Source organism: Pseudophryne corroboree, chromosome 1, assembly GCF_028390025.1.
Source record: "Pseudophryne corroboree isolate aPseCor3 chromosome 1, aPseCor3.hap2, whole genome shotgun sequence".
Classification (NCBI taxonomy): Eukaryota; Metazoa; Chordata; class Amphibia; order Anura; family Myobatrachidae; genus Pseudophryne; species Pseudophryne corroboree.
The window spans coordinates 290,248,712-290,264,568 of NC_086444.1; the positions used below are offsets into that span (position 1 = coordinate 290,248,712).

General features: G+C 46.7%; 1 protein-coding gene across 4 annotated transcripts in view; it reads right to left on the reverse strand.

The window, feature by feature from the left end:
* The window catches only part of WSCD2 (WSC domain containing 2), a 568,420-nt gene that overhangs the window by 217,577 nt on the left and 334,986 nt on the right, over positions 1-15,857 (reverse strand). For all 4 annotated transcript variants that reach the window (XM_063964350.1, XM_063964352.1, XM_063964351.1 and 1 more), the window contains one exon: positions 8,965-9,149. In XM_063964350.1, the coding sequence (XP_063820420.1) occupies positions 8,965-9,149 (185 nt within the window). The remainder of the gene's footprint in view (positions 1-8,964; positions 9,150-15,857) is intronic.

Here is a 15,857-nt window from a genome sequence, read left to right on the forward strand (position 1 = left end):
CATCTACCGAGGACCAGGGGCACCAGTAGCGGATCTTGCTACGGTGGCGTCGCCCTCCGGAATGAGGCGCCCCGGGCAAAAATCCTGCGTGCCCGTAGCAAGATCTGCTACTGGTTCTCATATACTTAGCCTCAATACACCAAGCAGTCTGAGATGTCCAGTGCAAGTGAGTTGTGCTGAATTTAGTGACTTTTTCATTAAATCTTATTTGTACATCAGAGGTAGCAGAACAATATTTAATCTCTACCAGGGATGCCGGATTGTGACTTTAACTGCACAGGAATTATTTTAAAATATGTACAAAGTCGCAGATGAAGCACACTGGAACTTGGCATGAAAAAACCTGCAGGCCGCTGCATCGTAGCACTTCGTATACAGATTAATTCGCACAAAGATGATCAAGTGTCGCATATCAAATTAACCAGTCCATTCTTGTTAAGTGGTTTTGTCAGTCACATCTGATTGTTTCGTTTGGGCAACTAAGACATACAATCGAGCAAAAAAAGATGCTCAGTGCAAGACTGAGAAGGGTTGTTTGGCCTACTGCCACAATAGTGTATGAGGATACATCTGGATAGATAGATATATTATTACATTTTAATTATAAAAAGCCACAAGTGGTTTGCAGCGCCATACATACAGCAGACGGTAGAACAATACACAGGACTTAACATTAAAGTAACTGAAAAACTAAACTGAGCACAGGTAACAATTGGCATCACAATTCTCAGTACATAATACAGCTGAGATGTAAAGAAGCAAAGGAGTAATGAGCATACTACTAGGGACAGGCAGCCACTGGAAGAGATAAACAGTAACAAACACAAGGAGATGTGAGCAATGGCATTACAATGGGGGTGCGGGTGCCAAAGAGTGACACCAAAGTGACGACTCCTCTTTAGTGCCAGGAGCTGAGTGCTACACTGTGATATTATGTGCAGCACACTGCTCCTGTCCCTGTGCAGGGGTTGGCACTGCACTTACACTAGTCTCCCGGGGCAGCCCGCATCTCCGGCACCCCCAGAGTGACAAAATGGGGGTCTGGGCTGCGAGGCCATGACCCCAACCCGCGAGGTCATGACAGACAGATAGTGGGTGACAGGGGAGTTAGAGGTGACATGAAGCTAGTGGCTGACAGGTATAAAATCACTGAAATGTGTGTGCATTGGTGTGGCAGTATGCATGACTTAACACAAATTGACAAAAGTCTCCATTCAAATGAATAAGGAACTGAAATAAGTGAAATGATAACAGCATATTTGCCTACTCTTGGAAACTAGTTTCAGGGAGATTCTAGATGTTATGAGCATTGGCACAGCATGCCGCTGAGGCGGTGTGTCATGCTTTGCCTAAAGGCTGTTTCTTGCTCCACCTGTGGGCATGTCTATTGCTGGTCAGGGGAGTATCCTGCAGTGGCAGGTGGAAACTAATATTACTAAGTGCAGCATGCTGCCAGAGGGAATGTTTGTATGGGTGGCATATGCAGATGTAAAATACATAGGGGTCAGTGCCACCCTACAAACTCTTACACAGGGGTCAGTGCCACCCTGCACACACACTTACGCAGGAGTCAGTGTCACCCTACACACACACTGACACAGGGGTTAGGGCCACCCTACACACACACACACACACACACACACACTGACGCAGGGGTCAGTGCCACCCTAAACACACTTACACAGGGGTCAGTGCCACCCTACACACACACACTGACACAGTGGTCAGGGCCACCGTACATTCAGATTTACACAGGGGTCAGTGACACCCTACACACACATTTACATAGGGGTCAGTGCCACCATACGCACACACTTATACAGGGGTTAGGGCCACCCTGCACACACAGTTACACAGGGGTCAGTGCCACCCTAAACACACACTGACACAGGGGTCAGTGCCACCCTAAACACACACTGACACAGGGGTCAGTGCCACCCTACACACACACTGACACAGGGGTCAGTGCCACCCTACATTCAGATTTACATAGAGGTCAGTGCCACCCTACACACACACTTACACAGGGGTCAGTGCCACCCTACACACACACACACACACACACACACACACACACACACACACACACACACACACACACACACACACTGGTCAGGGCCACCCTACATACAGATACACACAGAGGTCAGTGACACCTTACACACACACTTACACAGGGGTCAGTGCCACCCTACACACACACTTATACAGGGGTCAGTGCCACCCTGCACACACACTTTCACAGGGGTCAGTGCCACCCTACACACACAATGACACAGTGGTCAGGGCCACCCTAAACACACACTGAGACAGGGGCCAGTGCCATCCTAAACATGCACTGACACAGGGGTCAGTGCCACCCTACACAAACACTGACACAGTGGTCAGGGCCACTGTACATTCAGATTTACACAGGGGTCAGTGATACCCTACGCACACATTTACATAGGGGTCAGTGCCACCCTACACACACACACACACACACACACACACACACACACACTTACACATGGATCAGTGCCACCCTACACACATTGACACAGGGGTAAGTGCCACCCTACACACATTGACACAGGGGTAAGTGCCACCCTATTCACACAATGACACAGGGGTCAGTGCGACCCTACACACACACTTACACAGGTGGTCAGTGCCACCCCACATACACTTACATAGGCACACACACACACACACACACACACACCAGGGTCGGTGTCAGCCCACACACACTAACACACATACAGCCTGCTACCCTGTGTAGTCACTGAGGTACTGTTATACCACACGCACTCATCTTGGGATGGGCACTCCTCCGCCTCTAGCTTTGCCTATCAGCTCCCAGCTGCCTCCAGACTGCCAATCTCCCCACCAGATCAGAGCTGCTTTCCATGTCTGGCCAGCTCCCTCATCACCCCCCTCCTGGATGTCTTCCTACCTGCAGCCCCCTGCATGTGTGGGTAGAGAGGGGGAGGGATCCGCCGCTGCTGTCAGGACCTCTGGAGAGGGACACTGCACTGTAAAGTCTCCATGCTTGCAGCCCTGCACTGGTGGCTGGCTGCTCGCAGGCTTTGCTGGGCTGGATGGCTGATACTGCACACAGGCCTGCAGTGCTTCCTTGGCCGGCCTACTTTACATGCTTGCACAAGGCTCTGCTCCTATCGCAGCAAGATTTGCGCATGCTCACTCCGAGCCCCTGTCACTATCGCTGCCTCCTTGTGCACCATGACCTGGGGTACAGTGCACTTTGTTTGCTTCTCTCTGTCACGCAGCTACAACTCTCCGAGACCCACTGCACAGACACAGCACCCTCTTCAGTCTGCCGCTCTACGCGTCTTTGTACCTGGCATATGCAGCGGGCAGGCGCGCAAGCAAAAGGTGGCCTGATGGCAGGAAGTAAGAAAGGCATACAGTAGATAACCAATACAGGGGGGATTGGGAGAGGGGTCTCGAGATTAAGTTATGCGGAAGGGTATGCTTTGATGAACTGGTGGGTTTTTGGTTCCCGTTTGAAACTTTGTTAGGTTGGGGAAAGTTTAAAAGAGCGAGGAAGCCTGTTCCAGTGAAAGGGGCAGCGCGGGCAAAATCTTGGATTCACGCAGTGACCAGAGTAGAGAAGAGGTGATTGATAAATATTACTGAGTGAGGAGTTACATTTCAGAAATTAGCACAGGATTTCTGATTGACTCATTATTCATTTACAGACGTCAGATTAACAAAATGAGCTTTCATGTATCAAAAAATCTGATTGGACAGGATGACTAATGTGCTGTTCACTGAACCTGAACTATTCTCTAGTTATGAAGGTACACAATGTACAATAATAACAGGGATTTAAGGCACAATGCAGAGTGTGATTCTGTGTAGGAAGAAACTTTTACCTATAAAGTGGAGGATAATTCACTCAATGCAAATTAAATGTGGTTTAGAGTTAGTTTTATAAAGAATATGTTGTTTGCAGAATATAGAAAGATTGGAGAAATGTAATGTCTTTATCCAGTGTGTAAGGAGGTCAGACTGGTGTGAGCAGCTTGCAGCAGTAATGTTACTTACAGACGCCCTTTGTATGATAATAAATAATACATTTTATGTTGCATACATATTCTACACCATAAGCAAACAACAGTCTATGATCCAGATTAATTTAAAGGTGTATGTAACATGATGCAGGGGCGGAACTGTGGGAGGCAGTGGAGGCGGCTACCGCCGGGCTCCTGACCTCAAGGGGGTACTTCTCCTCCACTGTCTCCCTCTGACGATCGCTCGCTGCTACTTTTTTTTTTTTTTTATGATTCTTACAGACGGAGGAGCTGTGTCCGTGACACGGAAGCTGCCTCCTGTATATACAGAGAGCTGCCACTGGCTGCAACTAGGGGGAGCTCCAGAGCGCAGTGCCTCCCGAGCCCTTCCAGTTAAGCAAGCCAGCCGAGTGAAGCTCTCTGTTCCTCCATCAGGCTGATGACAGCCAAAGGTAGGCACTGGCCTCAAGCTGCACTGTGGTGGGGAAGGTGTAGTTGGGGTTGCTGGGGGGCTTTGATAAATGTTGGAAGCACTGTGTTTTGTGTGTGCATGTTTTAAGTGAGGTGTGTGTGTGTGTGTGTGTGTGTGTGTTTTTAAGGAAAGTTGTGTGTTCAAGTAAAAGAGGCACGTGTGTCTGCGTGTGTGTGTGTGTGTGTGTGTGTGTGTGTGTGTGTGTGTGAGAGCCTGAGGCATGTGTGAGAGGCATGTGTGTGTGTAAGTGAGAGGCATGTGTGTGAGAGGCATGTGTGTGTGTGTGTGTAAGTGAGAGGCATGTGTGTGAGAGGCATGTGTGTATGTGTGTGTAAGTGAGAGGCGTGTGTGTAAGTGAAAGGCATGTGTGTGAGAGGCATGTGTGTATGTGTGTGTAAGTGAGAGGCATGTGTGTAAGTGAGAGGCATGTGTGTGAGAGGCATGTGTGTATGTGTGTGTAAGTGAGAGGCGTGTGTGTGTGTGTGAGAGGCGTGTGTGTATAAGTGAGAGGCATGTGTGTGAGAGGCATGCGTGTGTGTAAGTGAGAGGCATGTGTGTGTTGTGTGTGTAAGTGAGAGGCATGTGTGTGGGGTGTGTGCGTGTGTAAGTGAGAGGCACGTGTATGAGAGGCAAGGATTAAAGGAGGCATTTGAGCATTTCTACAGGACCATGGGGGTCATTCCAACCCGTTCGCATGCAGCGGTTCCTCGCTGTGGTGCAAATGGGTGCGGAATGTGCATGTGCGGCGGACGCTGTGCGCATGCGTGACATTGCCCGGTTGTGGTCGCCGGGTTATGTTGCGCCTACCGACGGAAGCGGTCGCAGAGGCGACCGCTAAGAAGATTGACAGGAAGGAGGCGTGGCAGGGTAGATCCGGGCCATTGAAGACCATTTTCGGGGAGTGGTGAGTAAAACGCAGGCGTGTCCAGGACAACGGAGGGCGGAGGTGTGATGTCAAAGCCGGGCCCATCATCGCTGGATCCATCGCACAGGGTAAGTATGTACAAGGCTGGTCTATTTCTGCTTGAATTTTTTTTAGCTTAGCAGGGCTGCACAAGCGATCGCAGCCCTGCTAAGCTAAAATTCACTCTTCCATAGGCGTGGACTATTGATCGCAGTAGCAGCTAAAAGTTGCTGGCTGCGATCAACTCGGAATGACCACCTATGTACTGAGCACACACATGGTCTGAGTACACGCTACCTTGCAAATATATGGAGGGGTGTCCATTTCTGAATGTGTGTGTGTGTGTGTGTGTGTGTGTGTGTGAGGCGCGTGTGTGTGTGTGAGGCGTGTGTGTGTGTGTGTGTAAGTGAGAGGCATGTGTGTGTTTAAATGAAAGCGGCAAGTGTGTGTTTTTAAGTGAAGGAGGCATGTGTGTGTTTGAGTGAAAGGTGTCTGTGTGTTAAAGTGAAAGCGGCGTGTGTGTATGTTTAAGTGAAAGAGGCGTGTGTGTGATTTTAAGTGAATGAGGTGTTTGTGTGTTTTTTTTATATATATCGGCACACCGCTGCGCCAAAGCATCTCCATCGAGACCTGCTGGCGGGAGAGGGAGCACTGTAGATGTACTATAAAAGTATGCTGGTATCTGTTTTTTATTGTAATGACTGACTTGGAGGGCGTCCACTTTTTATGTGTATCTATATTACTATTGGGAAAGGTACCTGAGCACACTACTACTGTTCACCCTGAGTGCCGGATAGTTACATATGGTATGTGTGTGTATATGTAGGGGGCACCAACATTTATCATGCCTCCGGGCGACTGGGACGAACTTACGCCACTGACATGATGGCACACATATTAGCACTGCTGCCTCACAGCGCTGGAGTTATGGCTTTGTATCAATGATGGAACTACCATTGGTGCAGCAGGTGCATTGCACCAGGGCCCCTGAGGACAAAGGAGCCCACTGCTGCCCAGACCAGCAATGAGTTATCCACTGGCACCCCACAGACTGTTTTGAGCACTGTTGGATGAAAGGCCCAATGTAGAGAGCAGGATATGCCCCACTGCCTGAAGGATCTGCCGCTTACATTAGGTACTATAGGTAGGGCTGACCTTGTGTGTGCTGGACTGATAAAGGAGTCCTACCACCTATCAGCGCTGATGATCACAGACACTTACTACCTCTAATTAACAGACAGCTATACATTTTTCTGATTCACTGCTGTCTGTGAATTAAAGGCAGCTCACAACCGGTGTAACTGGCACTGTCAGAGTCTGCGTGAGTGCCAAACTAGACATAGCCAAGGCTGCTGTGTTCTTGTCTCCATTAAGGTACATACTACCCGTTCTCCTCACCACGCAGGCCATTGTGCTTGTACCTCTGTCACCCACTGTCTCTTCATGTCAGCCACTGCCTCCCCCTGTCACCCTCTGCCTCCACCTGCATTTTGCTGTCACCCTCTGTTTCCCTCTGCCTTCCGTTGTCACCCTCTGCCTTTCTATGTCACCCACTGCCGTTTGGCATATTGGGAACTTGGGTTGGGGTAGTGGAGGGGAGCCCAAATTATATTTTTTGCACCTGGGCACACCACTCACAAGTTCCACCACTGGGGGTTTGTATGTTCTCCCCATGTTTGGTTGGGTTTCCTCTGGGTATACAGTTTCCGTTCACAGTCTACAAACATACTGGTAGCTAAGTTGGCTTCTGAGAAAACGTTATATTTATATGTGTGTCTGTAGGGCAGAGATGCTGATTCAGAGGTTTTTTAGCAGTTGATCGATGTATGCAGATATCCGCATGCACAGGAGCAGCACCTACTGGTGCCGAGAGGGGGGTACTTTCCCCCCATTCATTTGCATAAGAGGCATGACCACGCCTCCTGTTATTAGGCCACACCTTGAAAAAGTACCTGGGCTCGCCACAGCTCTCTACACCTCTGGCCTCACTATGCATGTGCAGATTTGGAGTCGATCGCATTGCCCAAAAAGTCAAAGTATGATTGACACACTGCTGGCATTTACTGGCTCCAGCAGTTTGTATTCACTGGACATCCTGAGTAACCTGAGGGCTACTCAGCTGTCCGCTGTTCACGCAGAATGATCAGATGCTGCATCCTCAGACACAGCAGCGAAACACAGAAGCTGCCAGTAGACGTCTTTTTATGCAAGATGGCTCATGAGGCCTAGAGACTTATGTGAACGGTTACTTGCCATCTACAATGCTGTGTTATAATAATAATAATAATAATAATTAAAAAAATAATAACAAAGTGGTGAATTTAATGGCCTGCCTGAGAGTACCATTGTTTAGAAATGGGAATTTCTGATTATATGCTAGCACACTGCTTCACTGCATTACACAGACCATTTTGCTATGTTCTTAGGGCCTAATTCAGACCTGATCGTAGATGTGCTAAATTTAGCACATCTATGATCAGTCACACAGACATGCGGGGGAATGCCCAACACAGGGCTAGTCTGCCCCGCATGTCAGGCCCGACCCCACCCCCCGCACAAGTACAAAAGCATCGCACAGCGGCAATGCTTTGTACTTTAGGAGTAGCTCCTTGCCAGCGCAGCTCCTGCGTGCTGGCAGGAGCTACTCGTCGCTGTGAGGGAGCATGCCTGCGCTGCCTGGACCATGCCCCCTAATCGGCGGCCAAATGCCGACGGCCCACCCTCTCTCGCCCAGCGACCACCTCTGTCAATCAGGCAAAGGCAATCGCAGGGCTGAGACAGACGTCGGTCGTATGGCATGCGCCAGCGCACTGCGGCGCTGGCGCAAGCGCAGTAAAGACCTGATCGGCTGCTGTGCAAAAACAGCAGCGATCAGGTTTGAATTAGGCCTTAAGACTCATATATACTGTATAATTATATATCAATACAGGTACTACATATATACAGTATGGATAGATCACCAAGTCAAAAGCAGACAATGCTCCTTACTAATTTAAGATTTAGGGGGATATCCAATTATCCCCCAAAAAAATTGGGTCCGAAAGACGTTTTCTGACGTTTTTCTGACTTTTTTCCGAGGTTTCACCAATTTTTTTTTACAGGCTATCCAGATGGATTGTCTGTAAAAAAAAAACCTTCTCCCGAAAACACACAGGTTCAGTGAAACCTGTGTGTTTTCGTGTAAAACAGCCCCGTATTCGGACGAAAATGGGGCTGTTTCGTGGGATTCTGTTTCGCCTGCTGGAGGCAGGTGAAACAAAATCCCAGATAAGCCGGCACGTGCCACGGCTTATCGGGGCTAATTAGCTAGCCCCCGGTGGGACAATTAGCCCTGGTAAATTACCGGGGCTAATTGGAAATCCCCCTTAGAAAGTTGTAGTTTTGTAAAAACAGGGCTGACATTGACTTGGCATTCAGTCGCAGAAAGAACCATAACAAGTAAATCCACTGGGTGCATAAACACCAAAACATTTGCAGATTTACTCTTTGTTTTGTATCTAGAGTTTTTCCACTCATTGTTTTGTGTATGCCAACAAAAAGTGATACAATGAGCTTAGGAGATCAGTACTCACACCTCCTTGCAGACTCCTGGGTGAGCTCCAGTCTGTAGATGGACAAGCGGTTGACTCCACCACACATGTTGCTTTTCTCCCCTTTGCACTCCATGTTACATTCTGACTCGCTGACATTTAAGGCTTTAATTTTGTGACCACAGTAGCATTCTGCTCCAAACTCAAGTCCAGCATACATGTATCCCCTGCATAGAAACAATGAGGCACATAAATCTTCACATCCTAAAAATAAACTTACTGTATAAACAATCTTCTAGAAAGAACATCTCCATTTATCTTTTGCATCTTGTGATGGTAGGGACTTGGGGGTTAAGGAGCTATCCCGTTAGGTATCCTAGGTCTATGAATGCGCACATTAGTACAGCTAAGTCCATTAACAAGAAGCTTTTAAAAACCAGTGCTTTTTAAATTTACCCTCAGGGTTGTGTTTTACTTTCAGGAGATAGGTCCATGTGTCCTCAGCCTTCATCCAAATATATACAGATATAGATGTATGTGGTTCTGCACTGTCACATACTACTTTTATTGACAGTTGTGTGGATACAGGGTCCGCGTATCACTCAGACATGGTAGCATATGAAGAACTTGACACAATGTTTCTTTTTACAACAGAACTGAATACAACATGGCATACTGAAACATCTAATACTGGAAGGTAGAAGTCCAATAACACTGCAGGGCTAGACACTAACTGCCAATACATCACCAAAATGTCCACAGATTGATATTAAGGGCCTCCAGCAATACAGGATTAAATATCCTAACTCAAATCTTGTTCTAAATACACCAATATAATGGGGGAGATTCAAATGTTTGAAAAGTCAGTTGGGAGTCTGTTTTTTCCTATCTAATAGACAGGAAAAAACAGACACCCAACCGACTTTTCAAACATTTGAATCTCCCCCAATGGGTTCCACAGCGGATTCCTGGCAGAGTTTCACCTCTGAAACCCCGTACACACGGTGGAGATGTGTGCTGAGCGATCTAGCACATATCTCTCCCCCAGCTCAGCACTCTGTGCGATGTGTGACAAAGCAGGGGGGGAGGGGGGGGGGTGATATTAACGATCTCACTAGGTTTGACATGCATGCCAAATCTAGAGCTGCCGATAGCGATGAGCGGGACCATGCATCGCTGTCACGGCACCCTACACGCAGAGAGATCTATGCTTAATTTCTAAGCAATCTAGTCAGCACGGATCTCTCTGTGTGTACCCCCTTTAGTCTACGGTCAGTGACTCATCTCATCAGCCCTTACAACAACCCTCTTTATCCCACTCCTCATTCCCTCATGGGAACACCTTGCCTACGGGAGTTACAAAAGGTTCAGATTGGTGGGGTCTTTGTGTAACCGGTAAGTACAGTGTAGTGTTGTTGCGAGTGCGGGTGTCGGTTGACGTACCTGGCTTCTTCGCCCGGGATCACCTCTTGGACCGGATCTCCTGCTGAACCCTAGGCAGAAAGGCGAGGAACCCCCAACCCTAGAGGACCCAACACATACGGTAAAGGGGCCCATACACTACAACGATATGTCTGAGGCTGATGTCAGAGGCGATTTCCCTTGAACTGTCCTGGGAGCTTCCCGGGAGTGGTTCCATACGATTTGGTACATTTTGCATGCGATATATCGTATGCGATCCCAGCCATACCTGTGGGAACCGACATATCACGAGTGCAGCACTAACGATCTAGGGGAGCCGATCCGACCCTCACGGGAACGCGCATCAGATTGGAAACACATCCAAAATGCCCGATTTCACCCGATATATCGTCCCGAATGCCCGAAATTGGATGAAATCGGGCATTATTGTTCTAGAGTATGGGGCCCTTAAGTCACCACACGTTAGGACGGTAACATTAAGATTTATTATGCAGGAACACAACTGGTCACCGCTGAGGAATTATTTGGTTAAAGAGCAAATACAATTTCACATACTGTATAAGGAAACAACGATACACATCACAATAAGAAAATAACTTACACTAGAAATGAGCTACCATGCAATTCACTGTAAAATAATTACACAGTAATTCTCTTTTTGTCTAAATAACACTGTAATTCCCTGTACTGCCTCCAAGGTGGTTTTATCTACTCCATTAATGAGAGGCTCTCTATAATGTTCCTTACTGTCCACCTGGTGTTGTATAACATTGTCTTATTAACACAGTCTATGCACCTCTGAATATAATTGTTTATCCAAATAACATCGGCTGCTTACAAGCTAGATGACTGTTCCTTTTTTGTATGTCCCAGCAAGAGGAGAAGCGGTGGGTAGTGGGAAGAAAGTGGCAATAAATAGCACAGTTTATATCCCTTGTAGCCAAGCAAGCCAAATATATAGTACAGTTTTACTTTTAGAGTAGCAGATAGCACAGAAGTTAGTAGTGGGAGACAGAAGGCAGCAGTATGATTTTCCTATCGGTAAGTTGCATGCAAAAACAACTTAATAAATGAACATGAGAGGCATTATAGTTTCTTCCACTAATATGTTGGTTATACTGGGGTATTCAGAGAAACACCTCTCTAAACTGAACAAGTCTCTCTCTCTCTCTCTCTCTCTCTCTCTCTCTCTCTCTCTCTCTCTCTCTCTCTCTACATGGGTGACAGGGTTGCCTAGGTAATGCAGTCCTCGATGTGTATAACGGGCACAGATGACAGGAAAGTCTTTTCCTCACGCAATAACACCCTGCAGTCTCTGTAACTTGTATGCCCCCCCCCCCCAGTTGTCCCGTGTTATAACCTTATACGGGCACACACAAAAGCTTGCAAGACAGTGGGCCATGGTGAGCATATAACAGACTGCAGAGCTTTCTGAGAGGAAGTCTGGCTATGTTCTTCCTATTGGCCCTTCACTATGTCCCACTGGTGGGTGGCAGCTACGTGTCCCAAATGCCTGCAATGTCCACTCACTAGTCGCACCCAGCTCTGTTATGGCTCCCGTCCTCGTCATGGCTTCAGACAGAGGGCTGACAAGATGGTCACTGACTCCACTCCCATGACAGCTCTCTCGTTCTGTTACTGTGGGCAGCACCCGCTAACTCAGTCTCTGCTTTCCACAACACGGCAGCTCGGCACTCCGCAGCGCAGCACCTCTGCCTCCGGCTACTGCAGTGGGTGGCAGGTGACGGCTCAGGGCTCTTGGACGGGCCCCCTCTGATGCCAGCTCATGGTCTGCTCAGCAGGGGTCAGTTCTCATCAGCCGGTACCCCTCAGCGCGGCTCTCCTCTCCACAGCGTGTCTCCTCAGCGCAGCATCACTCTTTGTGCTGTTACCTCAGAGTACCACTCCTCACAGCGTCTCTCTCCCTGTCACCTCAGGAGATAACCCCGCCTCCTACTCTTCCCGCTCTGCACCACCCAATCAGCAGCTTCGATTCCTCCTGCCCTGCAGGTCTGCACCTGTGTCCTAGCACTCCACAAGTTGCTGTCCTTTGGGTGCTGGCATTGCCTAGCAACCTAAGCAAGGGGAAGCTGTTAACCCTTTCAGCTGCACTGTGCCAGTTAGTGAGAAGTGAGGGTTCCTTTTAGGGAAAATTTAGGTGTCTCACCCAGGTTGTCTCCAGTATATGGGTGATGGTACCTATATAGCCACATATAACCGCATAAATCCAAGTTATCCATGTCAGAGTGTCACATTTGCAATATCCAGATCCCACTACCGCCCTGCTGGAACCAACTCCTGGCTGCCTGGCATAGTTGGACAATAGGGAGTAAACAAAGGAAGCTCTAATGCTAACAGGAGTACCCCACATACAGTGTAACAGATAACATAACACAAGATCATATATTATAATATTAAGGCTGATGCAAACACAGTATAAGGGTCATCAGGGACATGATATGGGGAATGAATAAACACACAAACTGATTGTAGATAGTTATATAGGGGAACATGGGGATAAAAAGTATATATTTAACAGGTTTTCTTGTTGTGGGAAATGAGGCATAACTATATTAATTGTCACAGACCTCTCATTTCCTTACAACTGTCATGCATAAAAATATGAAACTTACAAAACATTTATTGGGCTACAAGAACCTACAGATGTAGCCACGCTCATTGTTGCTGCGATGCGTATGCATGGGTCATGTTGCATTATTTGCCACAGCCATAGGAATGAATCGAGGCGTGTGTCTGACTCATTCACGGGGGCACTGGTCATACTATCCATGCATGCACCACAGCATGGATGTGAAATAAAGGGAGGGGAATAAGGGAATAAAGAAGGATTATTCCCGGGTTATTACAGAGTCAGGTGCAGTGTGAATGGGTTGCTGGGTCGATGCGACCTGTAACCCGTTCACAGTATAGGCAGAGGCGGCGTGGAGATGATCTCATCTCCCAGCACCACCTCCGCACCCACCCCCAGTGCCGCCTCTGTCCCGGCCCCCGATGGCAACCCAACCTGGCATATTGCTGGGTCGGGAAGCCAGTGTGAAAGGGTCCAATGCCGGGTAGCACCCGGGAAGGACCCGTTTACAATTCCCGGGTGCAACCCGGCATTGCGATCTGAAGCGGTGTTACATTGTTACATAACACCAAGGCATAGAGTAAGCATCACACCAATGATTGTGAGATTATATACTTTGCAAGCCCTTCTTGAGTTATAGACTCTGGGATCCATTTTCGTTAAAATGCTGATAGTTATTTAGGTTTTGGACAATTCAGATATAGCATAATAATGTAAGAAAATTGATATCTTTCAGTAAACAATTATGGAGTGGTCAGTAAAAATATTTAACAGTTGGAAACCTGGGTGAAATTATTTTCTTTTTTTCAAGTGTCATTCTAGTGCTTGCCAGTCCTTTCACCAGATAGTACTGCATAAGCTCTGCCTACCTATATACATGTCAGGAGGAAGTGCCAAGAGTTAGGCAGCACAAACATATCACTTTCACTAGATTGATCCAATTGAATTCACTTTAGCATTCATTGACTACAACTTTTTTTTAATATATATTTTGAAAAAATGTTGATGGCAGCCATCAACATTTTTTCAAAATATATATATAAAAAAAAGTAATGTGGCACAATCTGAAGTGGAGGTACTAGAGTGTGGCATAATATGAACTGGGGCACTGGGAGCCCTACAATTTGACATAACGTGAACAAGGGCACTACTATGGTTCATAAAATAAACTAGGGCACTACTATCGTGCGTAACATTAACTAAGGCATTATTATGGTTCAGAAAATGAACTAGGGCACTATTATGATATATACAATTAACAACTGCTGTGGAAAGGTGGGACAGGGGCCACTTCAAAATGTTGCTATGGGGCCCAAAAAGTTCTGACTATGCCCCTGCTTACATAGAATGTGCAACAGTGAACAGCCATCATTTTTACACAGCTTTACATACTGTATGCACAGTAAATGGAAATTCTCAACTTATAAGTACAGGTTGAGTATCCCATATCCATATATTCCGAAATACGGAATATTCCGAAATACGGACTTTTTTGAGTGAGAGTGAGATAGTGAAACCTTTGTTTTCTGATGGCTCAATGTACACAAACTTTGTTTAATACACAAAGTTATTAATAATATTGTATTAAATGACCTTCAGGCTGTGTATATAAGGTGTATATGAAACATAAATGAATTGTGTGAATGTACACACACTTTGTTTAATGCACAAAGTTATAAAAAATATTGGCTAAAATGACCTTCAGGCTGTGTATATTAGATGTATATGTAACATAAATGCATTCTGTGCTTAGATTTAGGTCCCATCACCATGATATCTCCTTATGGTATGCAATTATTCCAAAATACGGAAAAATCCGATATCCAAAATACCTCTGGTCCCAAGCATTTTGGATAAGGGAGACTCAACCTGTATTTTAAATTTTTATCTACTGTGCTGTTTATCACACAGTATTTCAAGGCCCTGACACATGTGGCCATTCTATCTAATGCTTAGAGTATTTTTATGTTATTACAAGACAGAACTAGAGATGTGCAGCAGGCACTTTTCGTGTTTTGTGTTTTGGATCTGGATCCCTGCTCATGTTTTGGATCTGGATTGGTTTTTCCAAAACCACCCTTTCGGGTTTTGGTTTTGGATCTGGATGATTTTTTTTTTAAAAACACAAAAACATTCATTTTCAGTCTATTCTGAACACCTCACACCTCCCAATATTGTTTTTAGGCCAAAGGTTGCACCGGGGTAGCTGGATGACTTTGCTAAGCGATACAAGTATTCAAAATAAACACCTGGCCCATCTAGGAGTGGCAATGCAGTGTCAGAAAGGATGGCACTTTTAAAAACTAGGCCCCAAACAACACATGATGCAAAGAAAAAAAAAAGAGGTGCACCGGGGTTGCTGGATGACTAAGCTACAAACACCTGGCCCATCTAGGAGTAGCACTGCAGTGTCAGACAGGATGGCACTTTTAAAAACTAGGTCCCAAAGAGCACATAATGCAAAGAAGAAAAAGAGGTGCAATGAGGTTACTGGATGACTGAACTAAGCAACACAAGTGTGTGGCACAAACACCTGGCCCATCTAGGAGTGGCACTGCAGTGTCAGAAAGGACGGCACTTTTAAACACTAGGCCCCAAACAACACATGATGCAAAGAGAAAAAAAATGAGGTGCACCGGGGTTGCTGGATGAATAAGCAAAGAAACACAAGTGTGCGCTATGTACTCCTGGCCCATCTAGGAGTGGCACGCAGTGGCTGAATGTGTAAAGTGGCCCACAATTTTTTGGGCCACCGACAGCATCTCCTGCATGCCCCTGTTATTTTTCAAAAAATTCTGCACCACCAAATGAATTGTATGTGCAAAACATAGGACGTGCTGGAATTTGCCCAGATGTAATGCATGCACAATATTGGTGGCATTGACCGATATCACAAATCCCCAGGATAGTCTAAGTAGGGTAA